Below are 26,508 nucleotides of genomic sequence, written 5' to 3' on the forward strand. Positions count from 1 at the left end.
CGTTCTCTGTGAGCTGCACAGATAAACAGCAAACTGACATTTCTCAGCTCTGGGAATCATAGACCTGCACGTTTCTGCACTGTGTTTTGGACAAATGTTTTATGCAGCAGCGTTTTCATTTCTTCCAGTGAAGACTGGCCTATTTCACGAGAAATAAAACACTTTCAGGGCTGGTGTTTCAAAGCAGAGAATGCACTTAAGCAAAGATCTGCTGTGCCCTGCTAAAATCTTTCACCTAGTTAGAGAGGTTTAGCCTTCATATCCCTCGACAGAGAGGAGATGTGATGTATTTTATGCTGTGTGCTCTTTGACTCCTTGGTTAACATTGTTAAACGTGCAACAAAAATGTGCAAATATTAACGAAAGCCTCTCTTACACTGCTTTTGGGCTGCCTTCCAACTTATCTATTTGGCTGGCAATAGAAAAATTATCTGTCTGGCCTTTTTGGATGAATCAATATTTAAGTATCTTATGCAAACTGGAACGTTTTCAACAGGCAAATAAACATTTAATTCCGAGGCAAAGCAGGGACCTGCAGCCTGTCAGAGAGTGCATTTAACCACAAGTGGGAATCCACCTGCTATTGTTTGCTGACCCTGAGCTTCAGCTTCCAAGCCAAATAAAACTGGAGACTTGGGGTGTCTTTTTTATTGGCATAAATATCATGATGTAATTTTGGGTTTTGTTTGATTTTTATGTGGTTGTTGGTTTTTTTTTTAACTGGAATTTTGCTCAGGAGTAACTGCATTTTACTTTTTGAGTAGTTCTGGGATATGGAAAGGTGCCAAAATCCCTCTCTTAGTGGCTACTTTGAAATATCTCCTTTTTAAATTTTATATTCTTAAAAAAAAAGAAGCCTCAACAAACCACAAAATACCACGTTTGTAGTTTCTTCTGCCTTCAAGAATTCCTAAAAATGTGGCTTCTGACTGATCTATAGCAAGAATTCAGCTCATATACCCAAAATAAGACAATTTTTAAATCACATCTTCGCTTCTTATCATGGAATAATTTTTCAGACCTGTTTTGACACTGCTTTTCTGTGCTACTGTCAGATAAATGTCTACAACTAACACAGTATTTCCAGGCCATCCCAGCCATTCCTCCCTTACCACTATGGCAGCAGGAGTGAAAAACAGAGGAGCAATAACAGGCCTATCAAGTGATACCTGTGCCCTCAGTGAAATCTTAGCATCAGTTGGTCAAGATTCTTCCCTGACTAAAAGTTTTGAGTATTGACCTCTGGTAGAGCCCTTTGTTTGGGTGTGAGACACTGATTATCATGTGTCAGAGTAGCACAGGAGACTTATGTTGTCTTTTCCCAGCTGGGATAATCATATTTTCTTCAGAGAATATCTACAGAGTAAATTCTCTTGTTCCTAAAGCATTCTGAAAAAGCTGCACTGCCTCCAGTGAGGGCCACGTGAGTAGTTTGAATTAAGTCCTAAAATACTTGGTAAAACTGTAAGTATTTTTAAGATAATTAAGCTTCCTAGAAGCTTGCCTCTTTTTAGTCTTGTTTGGCTTTGGTTTGAACCATGGCAAGTGAGCTGAGTGGTCACAGAGTGGGGAACAGGCTTGCTGTTGTTTCAGGCTCATTCCCGTTGCTTCCATCCCCTGCCAGCTGTGGCCAAATGCCAAAACCTGCGAGTCACACACGTGGATTTGGAAAAAGTAGATAAGTCTGCAGTGTTTCCACTGATAGCAAGGTTGGAATAAGCAAATATCCTCTGAGCAGCAAACTAACAAGGCTTGGCTTCCTGCAGGGTTGTGCCATGTGAAAGCTTTTCCAGCTTTCGTGGAGCATCAGGCACATGAATTATAGATGTGCTCATAGCACAGCCTCTCCCTCAGTATTCTATTAGGGGCAGTTAGGAAAGCTCTCTTCTCATCCATCTCTCATGTTGGGATATAGTTATATCTGAGACCCCCTACCCTTCCATCACACTGATTTAAAATCAGTCAGTGTGTGTTCAGAAACTGCTGGAGAAGAGGCTTTATAGACTTGTGCAGAAACTCTAACACAGAAAGAATGTATAAACACTGTATCCTTGGGAAACTATACTAAAAATCTAGTGTAGCTGTGAAAAATTACCATTTTTTTTATCCTAATGGAATCTATTTCTTCTTTTAGTCCAAAGATATGTAGATGTGGCATGTGGGGACATGGCTTAGTGGTGGGCTTGGCAGTGCTGAGTTAAGAGGTGGACTCTGATTTTAGGGGGCTTTGATTCTATGATTCTGCTCTGTGCTGAAATGTTGGAGAATGGGAGATCTGGAGTCCCAGGAATGGCTGCAAGTGGCCTCTGGAGCTCAGGTTATGGAATGTTCAACTTTGATAACTGGACTGAAGATGTGCAACAAACTGTCTAAGTAAAGCAGAGGTTCTCAAGTCCCTCCTAGTGTTCCCCCTGAAATAATGATCCTTACTTACAAGTTTTGTTTCCTTCTTTGTTGGCTTATGGCAGTGAAATCCCTCCACCACTCGAGCCTTTCTAGCCTTTCTGGGATTTTTGGGAGTCAAACTATGACACTAACCCAGCCCTCATCTCTTCTCAGGATCCTGAGGAACAACCTCCAGGATCAGCCTCTCTCTGCAAATCACATCTGATCCTCTATCAGGGCTGTAGAGTGGACTGTGGATATCTTTAATTTTAAGGAATTATAAATAGAGGATTAAGCACCTGCAAAAATACCTTTATATATGCAGCTGAGAATGATATTGTTTCACTCTTTGTATCAACAATATCATGTTTTGTGTTTGTACCACTATTACTTTGGTACCATAATTGCATTCCATGAGTCTTCACTCTATGTTATTAATGGCTATCATATTGGCAAGTTAATTTGGATACAGTTATTTCCTTCTTCTAATACAAACAAGATTTGATTAATGAGAAACATTAGGAATATATAATGTGCCCATTATTACAGTTGTGTATTTGCCAGCGTGTATTGATGGCTGGAAGAGTCATTGGGTTTTTTTTTTTGCTCATGCATGTATTTGTTTCACTTCCATTCAGCACTTTAAATAACAGAAAATTGCTAAAGTAGGGAAGTAGCAGTAAAAAAAATGTGTTTAGAGCTGGTGATTAAGTCACGTGAGTCTGTTCCATTCCAAGGTATGTGAAGTAAACATGGACACTGTGAGAAAGCCCAGTTATTGCCATGGTACTTTGGGAGTTGAATGCTGTTCCTTTTCTGAATTTGCACCAGTGCCAGTGGTGGAATATTGATGTGCTAGTGCTGACACTCACTGCTGCCTCCTGGGTTGGAAGGGGATCAGTGGCAACATCAATATAAGTACAGAACTGGTTGTCCTGCCTGTTTCTGGAAAGCCTGAATGATGAGGAATAAATAGATTGTGTATATCTCAGAGGGTACCTGGAGCTGAAGCTGCAATCTCTGCAGTTCAGCCCCTCCTCTGCCTTCAGAGCTTCCTGAATCAGTTAAATCACACTTTTCTGCTTGGTCTCTGCCCAACCTTCCCCCACCCCACATATCTGGGTTTGATTTGTAGGAGAAGGTGAAACGTGCACAGAACCTCCTGTAGAAATACTTTAAGCATTTACTTATTTATTTATTTATTTAAACAGGAGCATTGCTAACTTTGAATCTTGGCATCAAAATTGTTCTTATGGCTTAAGGGAAGAGAAGGTAAGAACAGGCACTTGTGACATCCCTTTCCAGTGTTCCTGGAGCTCTTCAGTAATTTTAGAAGAGCCAAATGAGGACTTGACCCTTTATGGTATCATTACATACTCTCTCAGCAAGAACTGAGACCACCAGGCAAAATAAAAAATGGTGAATATAGAAAGTGGCAGGGATTCAAGGAATGCCACATCCCTGTAAAGTTTCTGTGCACCACACAGCCTTACAGGTTGGGTAAAACAGTGACATTCTGTCCCTTGTGTATTAGATGGTACCAGCAACTCTGAAGGAAGAAAATGGAACAGAGCAGCCAGGCTGTAACACACAGCTTTTAGAAGTACAACTCATCATGAATAAAGAAGATGGAGGATTTATTCCAAAAGTTCCAGCATGTGGTTAATCCATTTGATCACTGATTTTATCCAGGAATGAGTCAGTTTTAGCTAATCTATGTAGGTACTGAGATTATGAACATCCCTCTGCTGTCTCAGTGCTTACATATCTGTTGTATATTGGGGAAGAAACATCTCTAATTTAATTAGTTCAATTTATGGCATGACTGAGTTTAGGATTTATTATACAAGGGATGCTTACTTTAGAGAGACTTAGTTATTCATTTCTACATTTGGGTAAGAGTAACATGGCCTCACCAGAAATACATCCCTGTTAAGCTTATAAGTATTAATTTCTTCCACTGAGCTGTATAAAAGTCTGATGGAAGAAAAATCTGACGCAGACACAGTAAATTACTCTGCTCCCACCTCACACTGGGATTGAGTTTAGAGATGATTAATGTGTTATAGATTTCTATAGCAGGTCAGAAGATGCAAAGAAAATGATCCAGTGGTTCTCACCAGGACACAACAAGCTCCAGTGTTTAATATGTTCATCCATGCTCTGTCTGCCTCAAGGATACAAATTCAGAAGCCAAAAGGACATTTATCTTTTTTTCTGTGTAAAGGAGGGAGAGGAATGACAATTAAATTACATAATGGAAAGGCTAAACCCCTGCAATTTGTATTTGATCTAAAAACAACTATTATCTAAGAAAAGTGGATTCAGTTATACTTTTGGTGATGTCATTACTATCCTGCAGTGTCAACCAGGCAGCACAAGTGGGACTTGTTTTGTTGGGTGTGCAGAACAAAATGTTACTGAGCAAGTGAAAATTCTGAGAGTTAAATGGCTGATGATTGGGATGAAGGGACTGCTTTCTCCACACTTTAATTTACCATCTCTCTCCTGCTGTCTTACCTGTGTTGTGGCAATATTGTCCATGAGAAGTTGCTTAGATAGCCTAGATTTTGAAGCAGAACCAGCTTTTCACTTCTAGACTCACTCAGCTGGCACTTCTGGTCCTCTTGGGGCTTTTCTTTCTTCTACAAAGTGGTTGTCTCTAGGGGAAGTTGATGTACTACAAGGTTGAGTGGGAATATCCCCCACATAAAGAGAATATCCCCCACCTTATCCTGGGAATATAAACTCTCTGTGCTCACAAAGCCTCTAAGGTAGGTTATTCTGATAAGAACAGCTGGATGGATTTTCCTGAGGAATTAGTTGTGTTGTGTGCAGACAGGACTTCACTTGCCAGATGGCTGCAACTGAAATGTGCTTTTGCAAATATTAAAAGAAACAAGAACTGCTCCTTTCTCAAAATACCAAAGTTTTGTTTCTCAAGCCAAGCTGTGTGACATTTTCCAGGTGGTTGTTACTTGTGCAGGTTTGTTGGAATGGTTTAAATTGCACCAGTCCCTGCCCCTGTAGCATGATCTTCCCTCTATTAGCAGAGATCCTACTCCCCACACCCAACTCATTTTACATGTGTAGTTTTACTCAAAAAGTTAAATATAATGTTTCAAATAACAAAGTTAAGCCAAACTCAGAATATATGAAAGGAAGATGTGTGGGAGATGTGATCTGCTAGCCTATATTTTTGTTTCCTTCTTTTTTGCCTCTATATTACAGGAAAAGATGTGTCCCTAAAAAATATTTTTGCACTACTTCATGGTGAACCCAGACAGCTCAGAGTCAGGACATAGAAACAGCCTCAATTCACATGCTTGCAAGGTTTGGTCACCTCTCCTCATCTGACTGTCAGAATTTCAGCCAATCTGTTCTGCAGGAATATTTAGCTGCTTCTCGAGCGCTGCAGTGCAATATATTCACTGTTCTGTCCTGGTTCATTTATTTTAAACAAATTCCCTTTTCATGCTTCTCATAGGTTAGTCATCATCAGAAATGATCTCTGGTGTTTGCTGATCAAGAGTGGATGCACCAGAGGAAAGAGAACCTGATGCTGTCACATTATTTTTGTTGGGAAATATATGTCTTAGTTTTTATCACATGTGATCCTGGGGGTTGTGTTAGGATCCAGTCATTCACTTTGCCCTAGCAGATGATAAACCCAAATTAATATCCTTGAAAAAAAAAAAAAAAGAAAGAAAAAAAAAAGGAAAGGAAAGGCCTTTTTCTTTCCTTTTTTTCTGCTCCTCTGAGGTTGCAGCCAGCCAGCAATTGAAATGAGTTGAGTTTATGGATGGCTGCAGAAGCTGCCTCCCTTTCCCACCCTGGATATATCCATCAGCCACTCTGCAGCATTTTCCTGCAGCAGCAGGGGACCAGCTAATCAGCCCCATCCCAGTGGAATGCTGGGGCAGGATGGAGAGGCTGGGCTGGGTGTTTGTGGAGCCTTGGAAAGGCACTGCAACCAGAAGGATGTTGGGAACTTGAGCAGGGAGAGGCGTGTTATGGGAGTAACCACCCCCAGCAAACACACTTAGTAAAACCCTGGGAGGTTTTGTAATGAAAGTAAATTTACTTTCCTGGTTTCTAGTTGTTCTCGTGTATTTTAGAGGCAAAAATTGCTCGTGGCAAAAATTAAGCGCCCGTTAAAAAATGTGCCGACTCTACCTCATGTAATCAGACTTTCCTTACACCACAGCAGCTGAATAAACAAGAATATATTTTTTTCATCTCCACTTCCAAGCACAGAATCAGTCATCAGGCCACTCCAGTGTGGTGGGTGCACAGTTCTAGTTGCTAAAGAGAATATTGCAGTAAATAAGCCATGTCAGGAGCTTGCTTAGCACACAGGAGTGGACGTCATCACACTCCAAAGGGAAGAAAACAGTTTTAAGTAGAACAGGGTATTTTTTATATTTATCTGAATTTGGCACAGATGAGAGGATCCCAGACCATCCAGCTGAAATAAATAATGTTGATCTATAAGGCAGCCACTGTAGTGTGATTCTTGCTTTGGCAGCATATTTGAGTTGGATGTACATCCAGCCCTGTTCTATCCCTCTTCCATCTCAGCCTTTTTTTTTTGCTATGCATCCCAGAAAAGCTAAGCACACTCTATGACAGCCAGGTGAATATATATGATGTGAATAAAACCAATATTTTAGCTATCAATCTTTTGAGCTGGAGAGATACTTGGAGTAGCTCAGCACTCAGAGGAGGCTCAGAGCACTGCACTCCAAAGACCCAGGCAAGTTTTTGCCATTATAAGAGATACAGCAAGGAAAAAAAAGGGGCATCTCTGGGATCCAAAGAGCATTTTGGGATTTTATGATACATCAGCATTTTGATTTGATAATCTTAGCTGCTAAAACTTGGCTAAGTCGCTTTTGGGGGGGATTAGCTGCTCCTGAAGGACTGTTTCCCAGGTGCAAGCCTGGGAAAGGGGGAGGTATTTTTAAATGCTGGCAGAGAGAGCTGGGAAAGTGACTGTTAGAAGCAATAGAACTGTTCATCTGGGAAAGAGGAGAATGGCCTGGTCAGCCACGAGTGGAGAACAGAGGAGAAGAACAGGCAGAGCAGGAGCAGAGCGAGCCCAGGGCATGTGGGTGAGTTACAGAACAAACAAAGGCCAGCCTTTTGGGGAAAATGATCCATTTTAACTTTGGCAGAGTTGACTTCGAGGTTTACCATGCAATCCATGGAAAATAAGCTTCAAAATGACAGCTGTGTGAACAGCTGTGTGAACAACTGTGTGGCCAAAAATTTTGGATAAGGGAGCAGAGACCTTTCTCCTTCATCACATCCATCGGTGCTCCCGTTTCACTTGCCCCTGGGACCAGGAGACCTGGAGACCTGCCCTGGGGGCAGGTGGGTTTGTGTGAGGGTTCATCTGAACTGCTCTCTGCAAAGCAGCAATGGAGCAAAAAGTGTTTGTCAACCTTCAGATAAGTAACAGATATGTAACATTCTTTGTTTTTTCTCTACAGCATCAGCAAATCATGAATCTGTTTTTGCCACTGCTGTTGCTGATGACAGAGAGGAATCTGTGTATGCTTAAGCTTAGGAAGAAGCCTTGTAAATTCTCAGCCATGACTTTCTGTTATTTATATAGAAAGAAATTAGGTGTTAATTCTTTAGTCCATATTCTGCTCTCATTTCTGTCACTTTTACATCTGCACAAATCTGCTCATTGCAGTTCACGTTCTCCTGATTTATACAATCTATCACAGTGAGTGCAAAGTAAACAGAGAGAAATAGGTAATTAAAGATATCAAGGACACATAGGAGAGAGAAACTCCAGTGAGAATCCATCAAATGTGTCGGGCCAGGCGGTGAAAAATCATGGTGTGTCCGTGACAGCCAGAAGTGAAATAGAGAGCAGAATAGGAGTTGTTTTTCTAAAACATTGAAGAATTGCCAGAGTGAAAGATAGTGAGTGAGAATACATTGGAGATACCAGTTGCAGAAAGCCAAAGAGCCAGGCTAAGTTTGTAATAGGAGGAAATAAAAAAATTGAGTGAAGATCAAGTTACAGGTACTGGGATGAAAAAGAGAGACAGAAGAGAGTTAACTGTGAACTGTCTTTTACTAAAAAATGTGACATGGGTGGCTGAAAGCCAGCGTGAAGGTGGGAGAAATTTAACAGATCAGTGAGAGCAAAGTGTTTTTTAGCCTGATTGAATGCAAAACTAAGAATAAAATCTGAGCCAAGGTGAAGAAATGCAGGTAATGAGAAATCTTGGAGGTGCTTGCATACTGAAGTTGAAGCAGTAGGCACAGAACAAAAGCCACTGCTAACAATCTTCTGTAAACACTCCTTTTATTGCTGGAGTTGTAGAGAAATGTTTACAGTGTTTGTAAACCTTGGAACCACTGAACCTTGCAGAAAGAAATCAAAGATATACAAGTGATTGTGCAGTTCTCTTTAATGCCAATGCAAACCTCGAGGAGAAAAGCTGGAAAACTCAAGAGGCACTCAGAAGATGCTGAAGGTCTTAAAATCAGAATTATAAAGATTTTTGATTAATGACTTTTTGCTTCCCTGCCTTATTTCAAAATGTTGATGATTTTTTTGAGGCAGGGATGTGAGATTAAGCAGACAGAACTAGATACAAGGAGCTGTAAACCAGATTGTGGAGGCAGTTCTGAAAGAAGGCAAAAGGCTGCAGTTGAAAGTATAATTGCACAGATATGGTAGCCAGAAAACACAGAGCATTGAATATGGTTATTTGAGGTGTCTTAGGTGACTTAGTGTGGCTTTTAAAGAAATAAAGGCTCCATTTTTTGTAGCCTGTTTATGGAGAAGAGGGGATCCTGCAGAGTGTAACACAGCCAGGATACAGCAGTGCTGTGTCCTGCAGGGATGTTGGTGTGGGGTGTTTATTCATCCTTCTGAGCAGATGTGAGACTCATTGTGGCCATTATCTTCAAGCTCTTCCTGGCTCTTGTCATGATTAATGACACTTGATTTTTGAAAGGGTAGTTACAGATGTATAATGGTGCCTTCCAGCAAATTTCAGGATCTGCCAGTCTGTCTCAGAGGTGAACTATAGATGTAATCTCAGAGGAGGGTCTGCTAGAAGGAAAAGAATGATTCAAAAGTGCAGAATATGGGCTGCTGGCTGATGGTTCTCAAGGTCCCTGCTTGGCCTTTTTGCTTTTGTGTTCTACTTCACTTTCTGGGTTCAGCTCACACTGGCTCAGACTTTCCCCTCCCTTTCCCTTCATCAATATTGCTCATCCCACACCAATTCAGCTCATATGCTCTAGATCTCTTAATCATCCTGTATTTAATCAGGGTCTGGTTTGGTCCTTGAAGGCCTCAAAAGCAGTGTGCAGTGAGCACAGGACATTTCTCCACTAGTGTTTCAGTTTGCATCCAAGTCTGCCTTGGAAGGAGCCTCCCAGTTGTTTCCAGTTTGCACTATTCCCTTTGCAGAGCATGTGAAATGGGCTCTTTATTGATGAAGGAGAAAACAGATGTGTTTGGAAATATGTGAACCCAATAACCAAGAGATCAGTGCAGGGGATGGGGCTGGAGCTGCTCTGAAGCAAAATGTGGACTTAATGTGCAGAGCAGATGCTTGATCCTCAGCAGGAATTATTCCTTCTGCAATATTCCTCCACTGCTGGTGGTGGAGGTGTCAGAATCTGCACTGCAGGAGTCTTATTGTGTATCTTCTTCTCTTCAAAATTTCCTTCCAGCTGTGTCCTTCTTTCCTTCCTGCAAACCCGCTTGTGCAGGTTGCAGCTGATGAAGTGCCTGGTCCTTCCTCTGTCACACAAGTGCTTTTCAGCCATCAGAGGTTCTCAACCCCCTGTTAAGAAATGCTGCATTAAACAATAATTTGCATTTTATTAACTGATTGCAGGATTCTAACATGAAGATAAGTGCATGCTGTTTCCTTTTAAGCACCCACTGTAAAGCTGTGGCAGCCTCAGATTAACCAGTGTTCTGAGGACCAGACAAACTGGGACATTTAGAAGAGTGTCATACAGGGCAGATTTATCCAGTCCTCCAGCTTATATTAATATTCTCTGGGATATTTTTCATTCAGATGGATTTTTGTCTCCTGATTTCAGGTTGCAGTTTCCCTCACAAGCATTGCTCAAAATACCTGGGTGAAAATGAGTTCACCTCTGCTGAAATATTCCTCCAGCTCATATTATGTTTGACTGAGCTGACAAATGGCTTGACAGCATTCTTGGAATCTGCCAAAATACAATGTCAGGAATGACAATGCCATGCAAGGTAATAATCTAAATGAATGTTGCTGCAGCTGAGCAGTCCCATTCCTGACTTTCTGTAATTCAGTTAGAGCCAGGCAAGGCCTGGTTTGTTTGTTTCTTTGCAGAAGTTTGTTTTGTGTTTCCCTGTTAACACACGATTAGAATTCACATTTCATGGTTACCTTATAACAGATTTATCACATTTCAAACTGTTCCTTAAATAACAGTGTGAGCAGTGGGAATGACCTTTGTGTTTACTCATTGTAACCTTAATAGATGTGGGAAATTTATGGTAAATGTGTGTCTGTGTCTGCACTGGAGGGAGAGCTCAATTAGGGCATGTTTTTGGAGATCCTCAGCACATTTCTTTAATTCTATATTCTGCAGCTGCAGCTGTTCTCTAAGGTACAACCTTTCCTCTGATTTTATATCTCTAAGGTTTGGGGATTAGTTACACTGCAAGTTTGAACTATTTTCCCAGTTGTTAGAATTAAATTGCTGGTTGTACCAGACCTCAGGTGTAAAATTACAGCTGATCAAAATGCAAATGTTCTCTTTTTCCTAACGAATTCTTTATGGCCTTCTGTACTCTTCAGTTGTCTGTCAATACTGGCTTTTTCAGGTTCTATTCTTTGTTAAAATGCTGTTTTGATTTTTCTTTAGACCCATTTCATGCTTTAATCCCTTTAACAGTGAGCACCTATAATGTCTAGAGATCAGGAAGAAAATTCTATTTACAGCAGAACAGTTCCAAAAGGCCTTTTCTGAGCTCTGGAAGCTCTGTGTTCTCCAGAGCTGCAGGCACTTGGTTAGAAGGTTCCTGAGATTGTAAAATAAAGTTTTGCTACATCTTCCTTTCTCATGTCATTGTTCTCTCCACGGTGTGCCAAACTAAACCCTGACCTTTTATCCCTGATGCAGAGGCACATGTTCTGGCAACTTCAACAGTGCATTATATCTCCCCACAGGAGACTCCTTCAGATGTTCTGTCCTTGATCCCAGTGCATGCTACTTTAAGAAATGAAAGGTCACTTAGTTTTCTCAAGTCCATCAGAACTTAGCTGGAACGTTGCTTTGTCATCATGATCACAGCTAGAGAAGCTTAATACAATATATATATTTCCTATTTTTAATTTACCCTTTTCTAAGCAGCTCTGAACATGCACCAATAATGTTATTTTTGGAGTGTGTACTGGGTGAAATTCTCTCTGTGCACAAGCAGGAGTTTTAAATGATGAATCAAGGGCCAGTGGAAGCATAAATAAAATGTTCAAGGTTTCTGAACTGTAACAGCAGGGTATCACAGCTGAATCTTTCTGCTCACTGGGTTGACATGATTCTGAAACAAACAGTTCAAGTCAAGCTGACATAGTTTGTTAGGGGATCAACTTGTAGCTGATACAGTGATGTGGGGTTTGTTTGCAGTGCTTTTGGGGTGGGTGGTGCTGGGATTGCTGGGTAGGGTATGAGGGGTCACTGTCTCCCTCCTGGAGGGGAAGATACTAAGATGGAGTAAAATCTTCCTGCAGTGTTGCTGATGTGGCCTTTGCTCAGTGGGACTGGGGGAAGTGTGTAAATTAGAGCAGCTTTTTCATTGCAAATGCAAGACTTTTGGGGCTTAAAATGTCCAGCGTGGGTCTGACGCTGCCTTTGGACAGTGTCCTGTGCACTTCCTGGAAACAAATCCTGCACAAATTGAGTAGTCAGGTGCTGTCCTCTGCTAAAATAAAATAGGGTCAAAGCATATGAGAATCTGTGCTGTGGCCACAGCCTTGGCATTTAAACCCCACTGGAACCATTACTGCACTTTAGTTATCTCGTGCCTGAACCAGAATATTTTGTTTCTTTGGCCTTTTTATCTTACTTTTTTAATTGATTGTTTGAGCTAAATCCTTTGAAATAGCATTCCACCAAAAACTCTTTCCCTATTGAAATACTGTTACTTCAGCCAGATGGCAAGTAGGAACCATTGATGAGAGGTAACTTATTGTTGTTACTTTACAGCTGACTCAGAAAATCAGTTGCTTAATATTCAGAATAGTCTTATTTAATCATTGTAATTAATGAGGAACCGTCAGTAAAAAAAAAAAAAAGTTGTGTTCATGCATCTCCAATGATTTTTCTGGAAATGGGCAGGGATAACACGAGTCTGTTGGTAACAAAACTGAGTCATGAAGGACTTCACTTGTGGCTGCCCCATCCCTGACGTGTTCAAGGCCAGGCTGGGGGGGGCCCTGAGCAACCTGATGTAGTTGGTGGCATCGTGGGCTGGAAGGAGATGACCTTTAAGGTCCCTTCTGACCCAAACCACCCTGTGGCTCTGTGATAATTGAATCAAACAGCCCCAAATATTATGGAAAACTTCATCCCACGATAGCTTTTATGGTCTGATCGAAGTATGTCAACCAACCTACTGGGTCTTCAAGTTCTTGGTGATAAACAAAGGGAGGAGCTTTGAGGGAGGTGCACATTTTTCACCAGTTTGTTCCCATCAAACTTGCCCTCAGTTTTGCATAATGATTTTTGGTGTTGTGGGTTTGGGGAGTGGTTTTTTTGTTTAGTTTGGTTGGGTTTTTGGTTTTGGTTTTGGGTTTTTTTTGTTGGTTGTTTGTTGGTTTGATTTGGTTTTGGTTTTGGGTTTTTTTGTTTTTTTTTTTTTTTAGAATGGATGAAATGCCAGAGACAATTGAAAAAATAAGATTATAAACTGGAATGGAAACTGCACATTTGTAATGGCTCACAGAGGTTCTGATGTGAAATGTGTACAACTGTCTCACACCCTCAGCAGCTGCTTTTGTCCTGGACTGGTTGACCATGAACTGCTTCTTCCCAATGCACTTCTAAAAAATTTCAAATATTAGCTAAAACTGCCAAAAGGGCTGCAAAGTTGTCCTTTTCAACAGCAGCACAGCTGGTTTGATTTCAACTATTGCAAAGGTTGTTCTCAGCAGTACTTGGAGCTGGGTTTTCCTTGAAGCTGCAAATGGAACACAGAGAAATGCCTGTGTGCTCCCAGGGCCAGAGCATTGCTCATAATCCAATATAGTCCTTGCAGTCTCTTTCCAGTCATTAGTTATGCATTTAAATAAGTATTTGAAAGACTTGGGACATAGTAACAAGTTTAACTGTCTCTATAGATCTCAGAAAATGCTGTCATTAAATATCAAAGTTAGATAAATTGATTTTATTCGACTGCTGTTTGTTCCCTCGCACATTTTGGCCATTGGGATTTTTGTATCTAAGTGGAGCATCAATATGATTTTATTCATAACTTTTATTTTATAGCTTTGATATTAGGAGAGTTATCACTTTATCCCATAATGAGATTATTCCCATAATGCTAAATTAAAAAAAAAATCACATGACTCAGAACAAATTTCTGAAGACTTCTTGTAAAATAAACCAAGAAATAACTATGTATTTAATCACTATGCAAATTGATTTTTCACTGTAAAACAGTTCTCATATGTGAAAGCAGGGGTAGCATTACATTTTTTTATATGAATGTTGTTCTCCAGACACAACCCCCAAATGATCAGCTAAAAAGAACAGCGATTATGTCAAAAACAGCTCCTGCAGCTGCACTGTCAAAGCAACAAGGGCACTGAGAGTGAAGTCACATTGCCAATGGCTTTATAACCTTCAAGCTTAATGTGTTTGGCTTCCAAGCTGCCTGAAAACAATTGCTTTCTGAGTGTGTAATGCGACTTTTTGAATGAAAATTAAGACGTGGAAAGAGTTTAGCAGTTCTCCTTTCAAGGTTTGTTTTCAATATTACCCCCGTTGAGAACGTGATTTATTAACCACACTATTCTCTCTATAAAGACCCTGCAGGGGGCCCTTCCCCGCCAATATCTGCAATAATAAACCAAGATAAAGGCACAGTGATTTTGATAAGTGGAAAACAAGCAAATGATCGTGTGGAAAAAAACCAACCCCAGCCCAGGTTCTCACCTGAGAATCCTCATTTCCCGGGACAGGCAATAAAACTTATTTTTGTGCATTGGTTGGAACCTTCTGAGGCTCAGGAGGGGCAGGGAGTTGGGAATCCTTGCGTGGTGTTAGTCCAGAGAGCAGAAATAATGCTGCTTTAAGGAATTCCACCTGGAAGGAGGGAGAAGAGATTTGGGGTTTCTCTAGCTCCCTTTCTTCCTTCCTGTCCCATTAGGTGCTATATCTATGTTTTACATAGGTGCTGCTTGGTTTGGGAAAGCGGGAATTAAGGGTTCCAGTTCTAGTTTTCCATCTGCTCTTGGAGCTGTAGCATCAGCGAGTCCATCCCCTGGGAGGCTCCAGAGTTTTCCCTTTCTGGGCTTGCGGGAGCTTTGCAGCCCAGCCTGGTGTGACCAGAGGGACAGGCTGAGGTGTGAAAAGCCTTGTGAAAGTGAAGTTAGAGAGAATTGTTGAACTCCAGCTGGGCTAACAGTCTCTTTAGCACATGCTAATGAGGGGAAGAGTTCAGGCAGAAGGGAATTGTAGGTCCGAAGTCGGTCTGCCAAAAGAGAGAGCGAAGAACACTGAAAACAAGGCATTTTTATGGGGTTTTTTTTAGGTATTTCAGCCCAAGCCAGCCCAGATAACACAGTTTTGTGATTGTTCCAGCCACCCAAATATACGAGCCACGTGTGCTGGCACAGGGCTGTGCTGCAGCAGCTCCTGGCTCACAGCTGGCCCTCATTCATCCCGCTTGGAGCACAAGCAGAGAAAACGAGCATCTGTTTGCCCTCGACACTGTAGACAAACCCTCTGGCTTCGTTCTCGTGGATAAACAAAGTGTGGTTTGGGGTTTTTTTAAGAAATATTTTTAATTCTTGCTATATTTGTCTTTTTACAAATGAAAAAAAAAAAAGAAGAAGAGAAATCCAACAGAAACAACCAAGCACAAAACAGAGCAGCTGGAAGATTTCCATGTAAAAGCCCTCATGATTGAGTTGTAAAGAATGACAATTCTTATTTTGCCTGATGTGTGTTCAGGGATAATATATATTTTTCTTTTTTTTCCCCACATTTTTTAATTTCATTTTTAGAATTTTTGCCACCTCAATCACTGTGACCATGGGTAAAGAAAGTTTTGCCTATCACTTTCTTGGCATTGCTCATGGAAACTTCTGGAAAAGTCTTCGAGTAAAACAGGAGTGGCAAACCTTCTTTCCTGACACAGCACAAAAAACCAACCCCCAGCCAACCAAAAACCCCCTCTAATTTCCAAAAATAAGAAAAACAGTAACATTCTGGGCAATATTAAGGAGAAGAAGTTATTTTTGCCACGCCAGTGGTAGCTGAACAAAAGTCCATGTGCTGAAAATTTGAGTCTTAGGGGACATCTGAGATTGCAACACACGGTCAAGGATCTTTTTGATGCACATCTGAGGACTTATTAGGGCATGTATTTATGTATTTTATATAGTTATTAATTAATAAACTAAATATCCACAGCACGAGCACTGCTAATTCACTGAGCCAAAACATCCTGTTTGAATGCACATTCTCTGATTCCTGGGGGAGAGAAGTGGTTAGAGATGCCTTAACTAGAGATGTCTTAACTAGAGGTGCCTTAACTAGAGAGGTCTTAACTAGAGGTGCCTTAACCAGAGGTGTCTTAGTGAGCCTGGAGACAGTTCTTGACACTAACACAGAGTAGTCTGGGCACGTTGGGAAATCTTTATTCACTGAAGTATTCAGTGGGTAAAATATTTTCTCTTCCTCTCAAGCAAATAAATAAATAAATTACGTGTAATTTGCTGACACAAACTATTTGCTTTTAAACAGGCACTAGGCCTTGGGGAGATATTTATGATATAGGCTGGGTTGACTTTAGCAAGCAGCAGCTGGTGCTTTAACACTGCTTGGTGTTGGAATGATCTTCTCCACTGCAAGGTAGAGAGGCAGAAAATGCAGCTGCATCTTTGTGGAGCTAATTTTAAAAGAAGCAATGAGCTGGTAATTACCACTTTTTCCAGCTGGTCCTTATGAGGGTAAAAGGTTTATTCATTAAGGGAGGGTGAAAGAGGAAAATACTAAGCAGGCTGCAAAGAGGGGTTGATAAATATCCCAGCTGGAGATACTTAGGAATTTCAGCTCTTGTTGGCTGGGAGGAGGTGGGATTGAAGATTAGCCCCTCAGGGTTCTCTGCCAATCCTGGGGTGACTCCTTTTGTGGAGGAGTTTCCTCAGGAGGGATCTGTGATGAGAGGTTCTGGTTGGCTCTGCTCCCTCCAGGCTCCTCAAATCTCGGGGGATCCTCGCAGACCCTGGGGGAGGAAATCGAGCTGAGCTCCTTCTGAAAGGTACAAAAGAAGGGGGGATTTTCTGGGGAATGTTTTCAGTCAGCATCTCCTTTCTGCTTGACTCATACAAATAAGTTATAAGCTCAATTAATGCGACAAATATAAATATTTATGAACCCACGTAGCTAATGTTTGACTGTATTTATAAACAAGAGCATCTCGCAAGAGCTTCTTTTTGACAAGTAAATAAAGTAAGTATAGAGAGTGTTTGTGTGTTAAATTAATCATGCTTTGTTAACTCTTCCAAAATATCAAGTCCTCGGTAATAACTAAATCAAAAAGTGACAATAGAGAAGGATTAGTGGGAGTAACTTTAATAGTTATATTTCAGAAGGACACGAAGCTGTTGTTTACTTTCTTAACTGGTAAAATAAAAGAGGATAAATGTTTGGTTTTACCACGAGTTTCATTTTTTTAGCTGTATTGTTATTGCAGTGATGTGAGAGGTAATAGGAGAGAGGAGCAGCCTCTTATCAATGTCCTGGTCTTCGAGCACTTTCTATTTGCTGACTTTTCTTAGAAAATTGTGGAAATTCAGGAGATTGTGTCAGACCCAGGTCTGATTTTTGCAACTCAGAACTCAGTCTGTGAGTTCTGATGCACCTGTGGGCTCTGATCAATGAGGTCTTTGAGAGTTCTGACTGTTACAAACTTTTTCTGAGCTTTTAAACTGGCTCTTTTTAGTATGCCCTTTGCATACTTAGTTTAAGATATGATTATTCTCTTGATTGACTTTGCTGATGGCACATCAATCTAAGTTTGCTGGATTTGACACCTGTGTATTGAATGACAAAAGAATATTTTGTTCTTGTTAAGAAGCAACCATTTATTATGCATGACGTGGCAAAACAGATTTATATCACTTCAAAATGCATTTCCTCTAATCTCTTGACTGCTTAGATCAAAATAATAAAAATGCAATAAAGAACTGAGGCCCAAGTCTAGCAATTTATATTTGCTTTTATATATTTTTTTTTCATTTGTTATGATCACAGCTGATTTCTCAGCTAAATTTCCTGAGGGTAAAATCTAGAAGTAGGGTTCCATGATGCAAAGTCATGAACGGAGGCAGAGCTGAAAAATGCAGCTCCTGTCTCAGATTTTGGAGCTGAATTAGTGTGGTGGGTGTCACAGGTGAGCTGTTCCCTGGGGGAGGAACCTTTCAGGTTCTCCCTTCCCAGCCCCAGCCTTGCCTACTGCAGGTGAGCAGGAGACTTTCTGAGGGGGCAGGAGAGAACCTCACCTCACCCTACCCCTGCTGCTGAGAACAGACCTCTGGATTTCCTCAAAACTGGGGTTGGGAACAGTTTGCAGGAGTCAGATTTCTGTTCCTGAGAGGGGAAGTTGGATATTTAACCTGTGGTGTGAGGCTGAGTCCATGAGGAGTGGACTCATGGAGGCCAAGCCAACACTCCACTTTTCTGTGGCACTGAGTTGAGCTGAGGGAGTCAGCCCCAGGCTTGGCTTGCTGTATCAATTCTTCTCTTTTCATGCATGATTTTAGGTGTGCAGAGTCCCTTCAGTTAATTAAAAGATTGACTCAGTCATATGCAGTCACTGAACCGTAGGCAAAACCTTCAAAGTGTGAATTCCATGCGGGGAGAAAAGATATATTTAAATATTTGCTCATCAGAAATATTTCTCAGTTGCTGTCACCTGTTGTATTGAAGTGGATCCATGCCTGGCTTTGCCTTCCCTTCAAAGTCCATCAAATAAATAGTTTTTAAAGTCAGCTAGGAAAAAAATTAAATTACATCTCTCTTGTATCAGGTATGTAGAGATGAGTGTGTGGAAAACCACTTTCTGGTGGTTTTGTCAGCCAAAAGGAAACAAAAGGGCCATTTCTTTTTGTGCTCTAAGAGAAAGAAATGTGCTAATAGAATGGCATTTGGCTAATAGTGCACAGATAAAACCTGGGTCATGGCAGCACAGGTGGAAAGGGCAGAAAAGAAAGAGAGAAAACTATTTCATTTGTGGGTGAAGGTCATCTGGAATAAGTGATTTCATGTTTAAAAGACCACCAAGGAGAAAATTGATGAATGTTAACATAATTTTATATTGCTTTATTTCATTCTTTTTTTTTTTCTTTTCTCATTTGTAATGCTTCCGTGGTCAGGAAGTTGAGGTAGGTTTTTCATGTTTTAACTTGTAACTATCCATAGAGTTAATAAAAGTATTAACAACATAATTCATATTACACTTTAAACTCTTATGATCTATTGTTCATATTGCTATAAATGAAGTGTGTTGATACATGTTAATTATTAATGTGTTAACATTAATTAGCATGTTAATATGAAAATTACAGAAGGCATGAGGGATTTGAAGCACCTTTGTATCTGTCCCAGTAGAGAGCTCAGAAATGTACAGATTTCTTTCTGTCAGGAAGGTGTTTTATTGAATGGGAACGTTAAATCTCTTTAATCAAGCTGATTGTATTTTTATAGATATATCAACATGTATATATTTTGAATTACACCCCCCTGGAGTCAGTGCTATGTGTGTTACTGTACTACATCCTGCTTTGGTGTTGGAATAAGCCCCAGTGAAATGATGGAGCTCTAAGTTCCTCCTTCTAACAAAAGTCACTTCAGGATAATGTTATAAATCTGGGCACCTTCCAGAGTGCTGGCACAGAGCCCTGCCTGCTTCTAAGGCAGAGCTTTAGGTGTGGATTTAAATGTGACACAGGTTTTCTGCTCAGCCCTGTCCCCAGGGGGAATTGGACCTTTCTGGTGCCAGAGCCGCTCAGCTTCAGGGCTTGCTGGTGTTGATGCTGAAGTGAAACTCCAGTGCTGGATTTTGGGTTGTTGTGGTTTAATCCCAGCCCTAAATAGCACCCAGCTGCTCACTCACACCCCCTCAGCCCTCCCTGCTCACCTGGGTGGGACAGGGAGGAGGACTGGGGACAAAACAGAGGTAAAACCCATCAGTCGACATAAGAACATTTAATAATTAAAATACAATAATAATGGTAACTAAAAGGACTATGACAAAAAAGGAGGAATAAACCCCAAGAAAGACCATACAGTTATCCCCAGCTCTGATCATCCCCTCCTTGGCCAACTCACCCATTTCCATACTGGGAATGAAGCTCTCAGGTGTGGAATATCCCTTGGCCAGTTTGGATCACTTGTCCTGGCCATGCTCCCTCCCAGCTCCTTGTGCAGCTCCTCCCTCAAGAAACATGGAAAACCAAAAAGTCCTTGGCTTGGAGAAATCCTTGGCTTGGAGAAATCACTACTCAGCAACAACTCAAACATCAGTGTGTTCTCCCCATGATTCTCATCCTAAATCCTGGCTGAGAGGAAAATTAATTCCATCCCAGCTGAAACCAGGAAAGTTGTCCAACTGGCATAAGTTATTTTGAACTGTACTGCTCTAATGTGTGTATAGTCATTATTTACTCCTATAAATAATAATGGGGTTTATATATTGAAAATCTCAAAGGTTTTCTCTATCCGACTTTTCAGGCTTTTTTTCCCCCCTATTTTTCCTTGTGTGTTTTCCACGTTATCTCACCGTGGTTTCAGACACATTCTAAAATAAACATAGTTTCGATTTTCAAAAAGGAATACTAAACAGGTCTGCATGAAGGAGGAGGAATAATAGGTTTACAGATGAGATGGGTGTTTTGTAGGTATTTTTGTGAGGAAGGTGCATTTTTCGTAAAATATTCCTTTGACACTGAAATTGAGATAAACCCCCTTTCCAACCCTTATTTCAAAACTGGCTCCATATGCCACCAGCATAAGAAATCTTTCTTGGGAGTTGAATTATTTAACAGTTTCTGATGTTGAAAACCCAGCAGCAAAGCAACAACTTGGGGAAAAAAATGTAAGCAGGCAAAAAAAAAAAAAAGAATATTTTGTTGCTGGAAAAAAATTATTCTGCTAAAAAAGCTGAAAGCACATTCTGAAAAGTGATTAATGCTCAGTGAATTTAGCAGTACATCATCATCAATTACAAAGCATTGCATAACCATGAGGGGTTTGTGTATTAACAAAACTGTGGAATTCAAAGGCAAGTCTGTGATTCTATTCTGGTGGGAAGAAAAAATAGAGATAATTTTGATGTATCTGAAATAAATGATGAATAATAGTCTTTGGTGTTACTGTGGGACATTATCACTGTCCATGAAGTCAGTATAGATACCAATGAATATATTGGGGGGAAAAACCCCCACATTTCCTCCTGCTTGTCCTGCAGAATAATTCAACCCAGCAGGCAAAGAGCAGGAGAGCCATCCCTGGTTTTCCAGGCTGTCCATGGAGTTCCTAAAGTAGTGCTTATCCATAGGCTCCATCTCCTGCTGCTCACTGAGGGCATGGAGAGCCCCCACTCCTTCCACTTAAAGTCTGACTTCCAAGTCTCCAAAATCTCCCAGGCTGAGTTGAGTGGATAGCAGGAGAGCTCGTGAAATTCAGTGTGCTGGAGATTAATGGTAAACAAAACCTGATGGAAGAAATCATTTCAGTGCCTTATTGCCACTGATGGGTTTTTAGTTCCCCTCCTGGCAGGAGAAAGAAATCTCGGTGTCGTTCTGGCCAGCTTGATGAATACATCTCTTCAGTGGCATCCCTCAGGAAATGAATATAGAATACTGGCTATATTAAAAAGGAAACAAAGATTAATATGCAGAAAAATATCACAGGGTTATAGAGATTTTCTGTGCCTCCTCCCCTCAAAGCTGTTATTCTGTTGTTATCATGTCCTCTCAGAGAGGACACAAGTAAGATACACAGAATGTGCTGAAACAGAGATAAAAACTGGGCTTGAATCCCAGTTCTTCAGGACTAGGGTTGGTGGTGCTCTGAAGGAGGGGAAACTTTGCCTTCAGGTAAATATTTGCCAAGTACACAGCACAACTTACCTGATTTGAGCTAAATATGCCGGGATCAAAAGATGAGCTGAATCATTTGTGGCTGAGTTGTGTGAAATTTTACTGAAAAAAAAAATTATTATATTTCATCTGAGTTTTCTTTTTTTTTTTCTTTTTTAAATCCCCATTTAGGATGATTATTTCAGAAACTGGAATCCAAACAAGCCATTTGATCAAGGTAAAGACAGTACATGTTGTGTGGTTGTCTTCAACTGTTTTGTCATATCCCCATGTAGTTTATGCCTCTCTTCCTCTGCCTGTCCTGTGCCTTAGTGAAGAGTTATATTCATACATCTTAGTCACAGTTTGAGGTGGTTTATGTATAAGGGTTTGACTCATCTCTGTGTTTTTCCACCGTGTTTTTTAATCCCCACCCATTCCAGTTTATATTTAATGGTGATATGTGTGCCCAGAAATATCCTCCATAACCATGAACCTTAGTTTAACAGGCAATTTAAACCAGGTATCTTCACAGCCATTTGCTTTCATGTTTAAGACTTTGCTAAATAATGTCATAAATGTAACTACTGCATTTCCTAACACTCAAGGGGCCAATTCTTTGAAGCCAGTTGTAATGTATGAATTTTTCAAAAGAAAATTGGTGTTGGGTATGTGCTGCTGTTTCAGATGCGGGTTCTGTAAATGACATTTTGCACTTTGTCTTGGTGAGATTTTAAGTTATGGCAGTAGCTTCAACAATTTCCAGGGCAGCCACCAAATGACAGGGGAAAAAAGCAATTAAATAACACTCTAATTGTTGTGTCCAGTAAAGAACTGGAAACAACAGCCATACCAGGAAAAAAAATTCAAAATCATTGAAGTATCTAGGAAGAAAATACTCATTGGAAGACTCTGAAGGTGCTTCTGAAAATTTCACTTTATTTCTATATTTCATAGCCAAACGTGTTCCTTGTATTGCCTGTGCTCACAGGAATGTCACTGGGGCTTACACATGTTAGAGCTGAAGAGTGTAGATTCTCTGTCTTTATGGAAATGGAACTTCAGTGTCAAAGGCAAGGGGAAGTTGCTGCTGTTGTCAAGACACAGATCCACAGAGATTTTTCAAAGGCATTTGAAGGATTTAGGGTTACAAATCCCATTGACTTGAAATGGAACTTGTGCTCCTGCTGCTTTCAGAGGCCTCGTGACCCTCTGTCTTCCCAAGGGGGAAAACAAAAGAGGTAAATCCTGGCCAAGTGTTGCAGGAAGATTTTGAACTGACAGTGCTCTAAAAGTGTCTTGTTGGTTGTGTTGCTGAGATGTGTCTGACTCGGGGCTAAACCACAAATCGGGGCAGAGGATCTAAAGCCACTCGTGGGGACCTTGAAGGGATACAAACAGTCATATGTCTGCTGAGGATTCCTGTCACTCTGCAAAGAAAAGGATCATTTCTCTCTCAGTGTAGGACTTCTCTGACACTGTGGATAGTCTGTGGTCAGGAGGCAGGATGCAGACTGAGCCTTGCACTGCTCTTGCCTCCCTTAAACCTTGCAAATGGGTTTTATGTGCCCAGTGGATCATTCTTTTTGACAGAGGTCGCCCCTTTTGGCTGTGCTAAAATTCACCCCCATTAAAACATTAAAAGTTGCCACTCAAACCTTTTTAAAAAGACTTACTCCACCAAAAAAAAAAAATCATTGCAGAACTGTTGATTAGTTTAGTTACATGTACAAAAAGCATGTGAGCCTTTAGACACTGATGTCTGTGTTTTCAGCCAAAAAAATAAAGAGAAACCATATGTTGCTGCTTTGGGCCTCATGAATCATATGCTGACAAGACTAATCCTGAGTTTATATAAACATATAGGATGTATATGTGTGTAAATATATATATACTATATAGGAGCATATATATAGAGAGAGAATGGCATTTAAATAGACAGTACTGAGGTAAAGAAAGGAAGGGAAGCTTTCTCTTTTCCAGAATTTTGCCACCAGAGCTTTAATTTCTGTAATTTTCCACACAAAGAAAAAGAATAGTCCAAAGAATTTGTCCCAGATGTTTTATGTAGCACAAGCTGCAAGACAATTGTTTCATCTGTTTTTACTTTTCCGTTCTCCCTGCCCTGATATTTTTTCCCATCTTGGTCCTTTTGGCTTTAGGGTGTTTCAATGTCCCTTATGTTCTTCTCTGTTTTTGAAGATAGAAAAGCTTTTATTTTGTATCCTTTGGGTTTCTGAGATGCAGAGAGCCTGTGCAGGTCCTGTGGTGAGGAGCCCCACCTTGCTCCTGTGAACTCAGCAGCAGCTCTGTGTTCTCACCACACAACTGTGATGTTGAGAGATACCCCAAAGGCAAATTTTAACATCACAGCACCAAGGTTCTTCTTAGTGACTGAAGAGAAAAAAACTTCTCCAGTGGGTGACTGAGAGCAGATTTTGGGGTTTATGAGAAATCCGAGTCTGGTCTCACTGAGGTAAAGGTAACCTGTGTGAACACTCGCTCTTTGGGACAGGTTTAAATGTTTGAAATCTACTTCTCAATTCTGATTTTAAAACCTTGTTTGAATATTCTAACTGTGAAGTGTTTACGTGGGGACAGACTGTAGAACCACACTGAAGGAGCAGGGAGGACAGGGGTGAGAAGCAGCTGAAGGAGGCTGGGACCTGCTAGAAGGGATCGTGCCAAGGCAGTTGAGAATTCAATGTTTAATATCAGATTTAAAAACCAACAGTAGTCAGGTTTTGAAAGTCAGCAGAGTTCTGCTTCTAGGTTTGAACTTAATTTACATCTTTTAAAGAAGTCTGCTGGGTCCAACCAACTCTATGTTCTTTTCTAACAAAAAGCCAGCTTTATTCAGCAGGTTGAATGATTTAATTACACATTGAAAAACAACAGTGGAATGAAGCTGTCTGCTTTCTGCTTGCAGTGGGCAGGGAAATGCCTGTATCTCAAGCACAGAAATACCTTGTTTTGTAAGAAAGCATTCATGGCTTTCAGTGAAACCACCCCTGGGGAGTCACACGAGGTATCTTTGCATAACAGACCTTTCCAAGGAAAGGCGGCTTGAAATGGTTCAGCTGCAGCTCCGAGGGCACTCGAGTGATCAGAATTTATTTTGAGCTTAGCTACCAGCCCAGCTTTTTATTCATCTTTAACCCAGGAAAAAACAATACAAAGGTGAGCACCTTACCAACAGGGCCCAGCTAATGAGACATTTGGGCAGCAAAGGCAGGAGAGTGTGAGCCTGGAAATGATTGTGGGTCATCAATATTGAACTCCCTCCTGCCAGAGCTGCAGAGGCAAGAAAGCAGAAGAGTAGAAGGGGCAGGTTACTCAGGATTTTAAAATATGAATCAAAGGGTTGTGGTTTTTTTTTCTTACAAGGTCATTTGAGAGTTCTTGGCATACTTTCCTAGTCTTCTTCATCCACACTGAAGAAAGAAAAGAGGGAATCAGGGGAAAAAGTTTTAGCATAGAGTTCTCAAGTCAGGGATTTTGGTATGTGTGTGATATTCTGCACCTATTCAGAGTTGCCAGAAAAATTAACTCATTAAGACTTTGTGGATTATTTGAAGTGAAAACTGTTAAATAAAAAAGAATTTTAAGCTACTGAAAATTTCTGCTAAAAACCACCCCTCAGTAACTGTAGTAAATTCTTGTAGAGACAAGTAGATGTGTTTTGGTTTTTTTTTTCTGATAGGATACACAAATAAGAGCACATTTTGTTAGTCTTAAAGCTGCTGGGAACAGCTGGGAATGCTGTCCCATTTCCTTGCCATGGGGCTTTTTTTTAAGCATTGGATACCCAGGACATGGGAACTGTGGAAGTACCGGGATGCACTTTGCATTGGAGATGCATTACCTCTGAAGCCAAAAATGTTTAAAGCATGGAGCTGCCATTATTATTAACAACATGGGTGTAGAATGATGCAGTAAGAGAGGGGGAAACTTGATTGTGTTGTAGTGTTGAGCTTTTCCCCAAATCTGTGCCTAAAACCATCCACTGAACTGTGGAATGCTCTGTTCGAGAAGATGGTTCACTCCTTCTATTTAGACTGTGATTTTTTTTTTTTGGTAGCAATCCCAAATGTTTCAAGCTTCTGGACTTCTCAGGAGAAGCAGCTCCTGATTAGAAATAGTCTGAACTTTCCTTCTTGTCTTCCAGCCTTTGTCTTTCTTTTCAGTCTCTCTTCCAAATCTTCTTCCCTGGTAACTGAGAAATCTGGACAGGGATGTTCCTTCTCAGGGCTTTCATTATCTGCCCTGAGGGAGGGAGGGAATGCAAAAAGTTCAAAATATCCAAAATCCTTATTCTGCTGTTCTGTGTGAAAATCTTTATCTGCCTGGTAATGACTGGCTCTAATGTCAGACACACTCGTGGAGACTCCACTATCATCATTAATTACAGACATGAACTCTCATTTCAAAGAATTCCCCTTGAGCACTAAAAGTCTGAAATGGCAAAATACCCTCTCTTTTGAGGAGGAAACACTGTTTTTGAGTGGATTGCAGTCTCCAGCATAGCACACTGTGACATTCACAGCCCAGCAGCCCCGTGGAAGTGAATTTGTCAAATTTAGAGCGTCGTATCTCGAGATGAATGTGTTGGTATCCCTTCTTCCTCTCCTTCTGCATCCAGTTGTACCTGTGTCTTTCCAGTGTTTAAATCCAGACTCCAGAAATGCCCTTCTGCAGCTGTGCAGAAAAAAAGTTTGCCTCAAATTCATAAGCCTTCCAAAGCAAAAGGAATGATAATGGGAAGCCTGTGAAGCAG

General features: G+C 40.7%; 1 protein-coding gene across 1 annotated transcript in view; it reads left to right on the forward strand.

The window, feature by feature from the left end:
* Positions 1-26,508, forward strand: part of SPOCK1 (SPARC (osteonectin), cwcv and kazal like domains proteoglycan 1) — a 265,682-nt gene that overhangs the window by 59,816 nt on the left and 179,358 nt on the right. Inside the window, exon 2 of the mRNA XM_029962976.1 lies at positions 21,924-21,969. Within this exon, the coding sequence (XP_029818836.1) occupies positions 21,924-21,969 (46 nt within the window). The remainder of the gene's footprint in view (positions 1-21,923; positions 21,970-26,508) is intronic.

The sequence above is a fragment of the Manacus vitellinus genome, unplaced genomic scaffold (assembly GCF_001715985.3).
Source record: "Manacus vitellinus isolate BGI_N305 unplaced genomic scaffold, ASM171598v3 scaffold_51_pilon, whole genome shotgun sequence".
In the NCBI taxonomy this organism is placed as follows: Eukaryota; Metazoa; Chordata; class Aves; order Passeriformes; family Pipridae; genus Manacus; species Manacus vitellinus.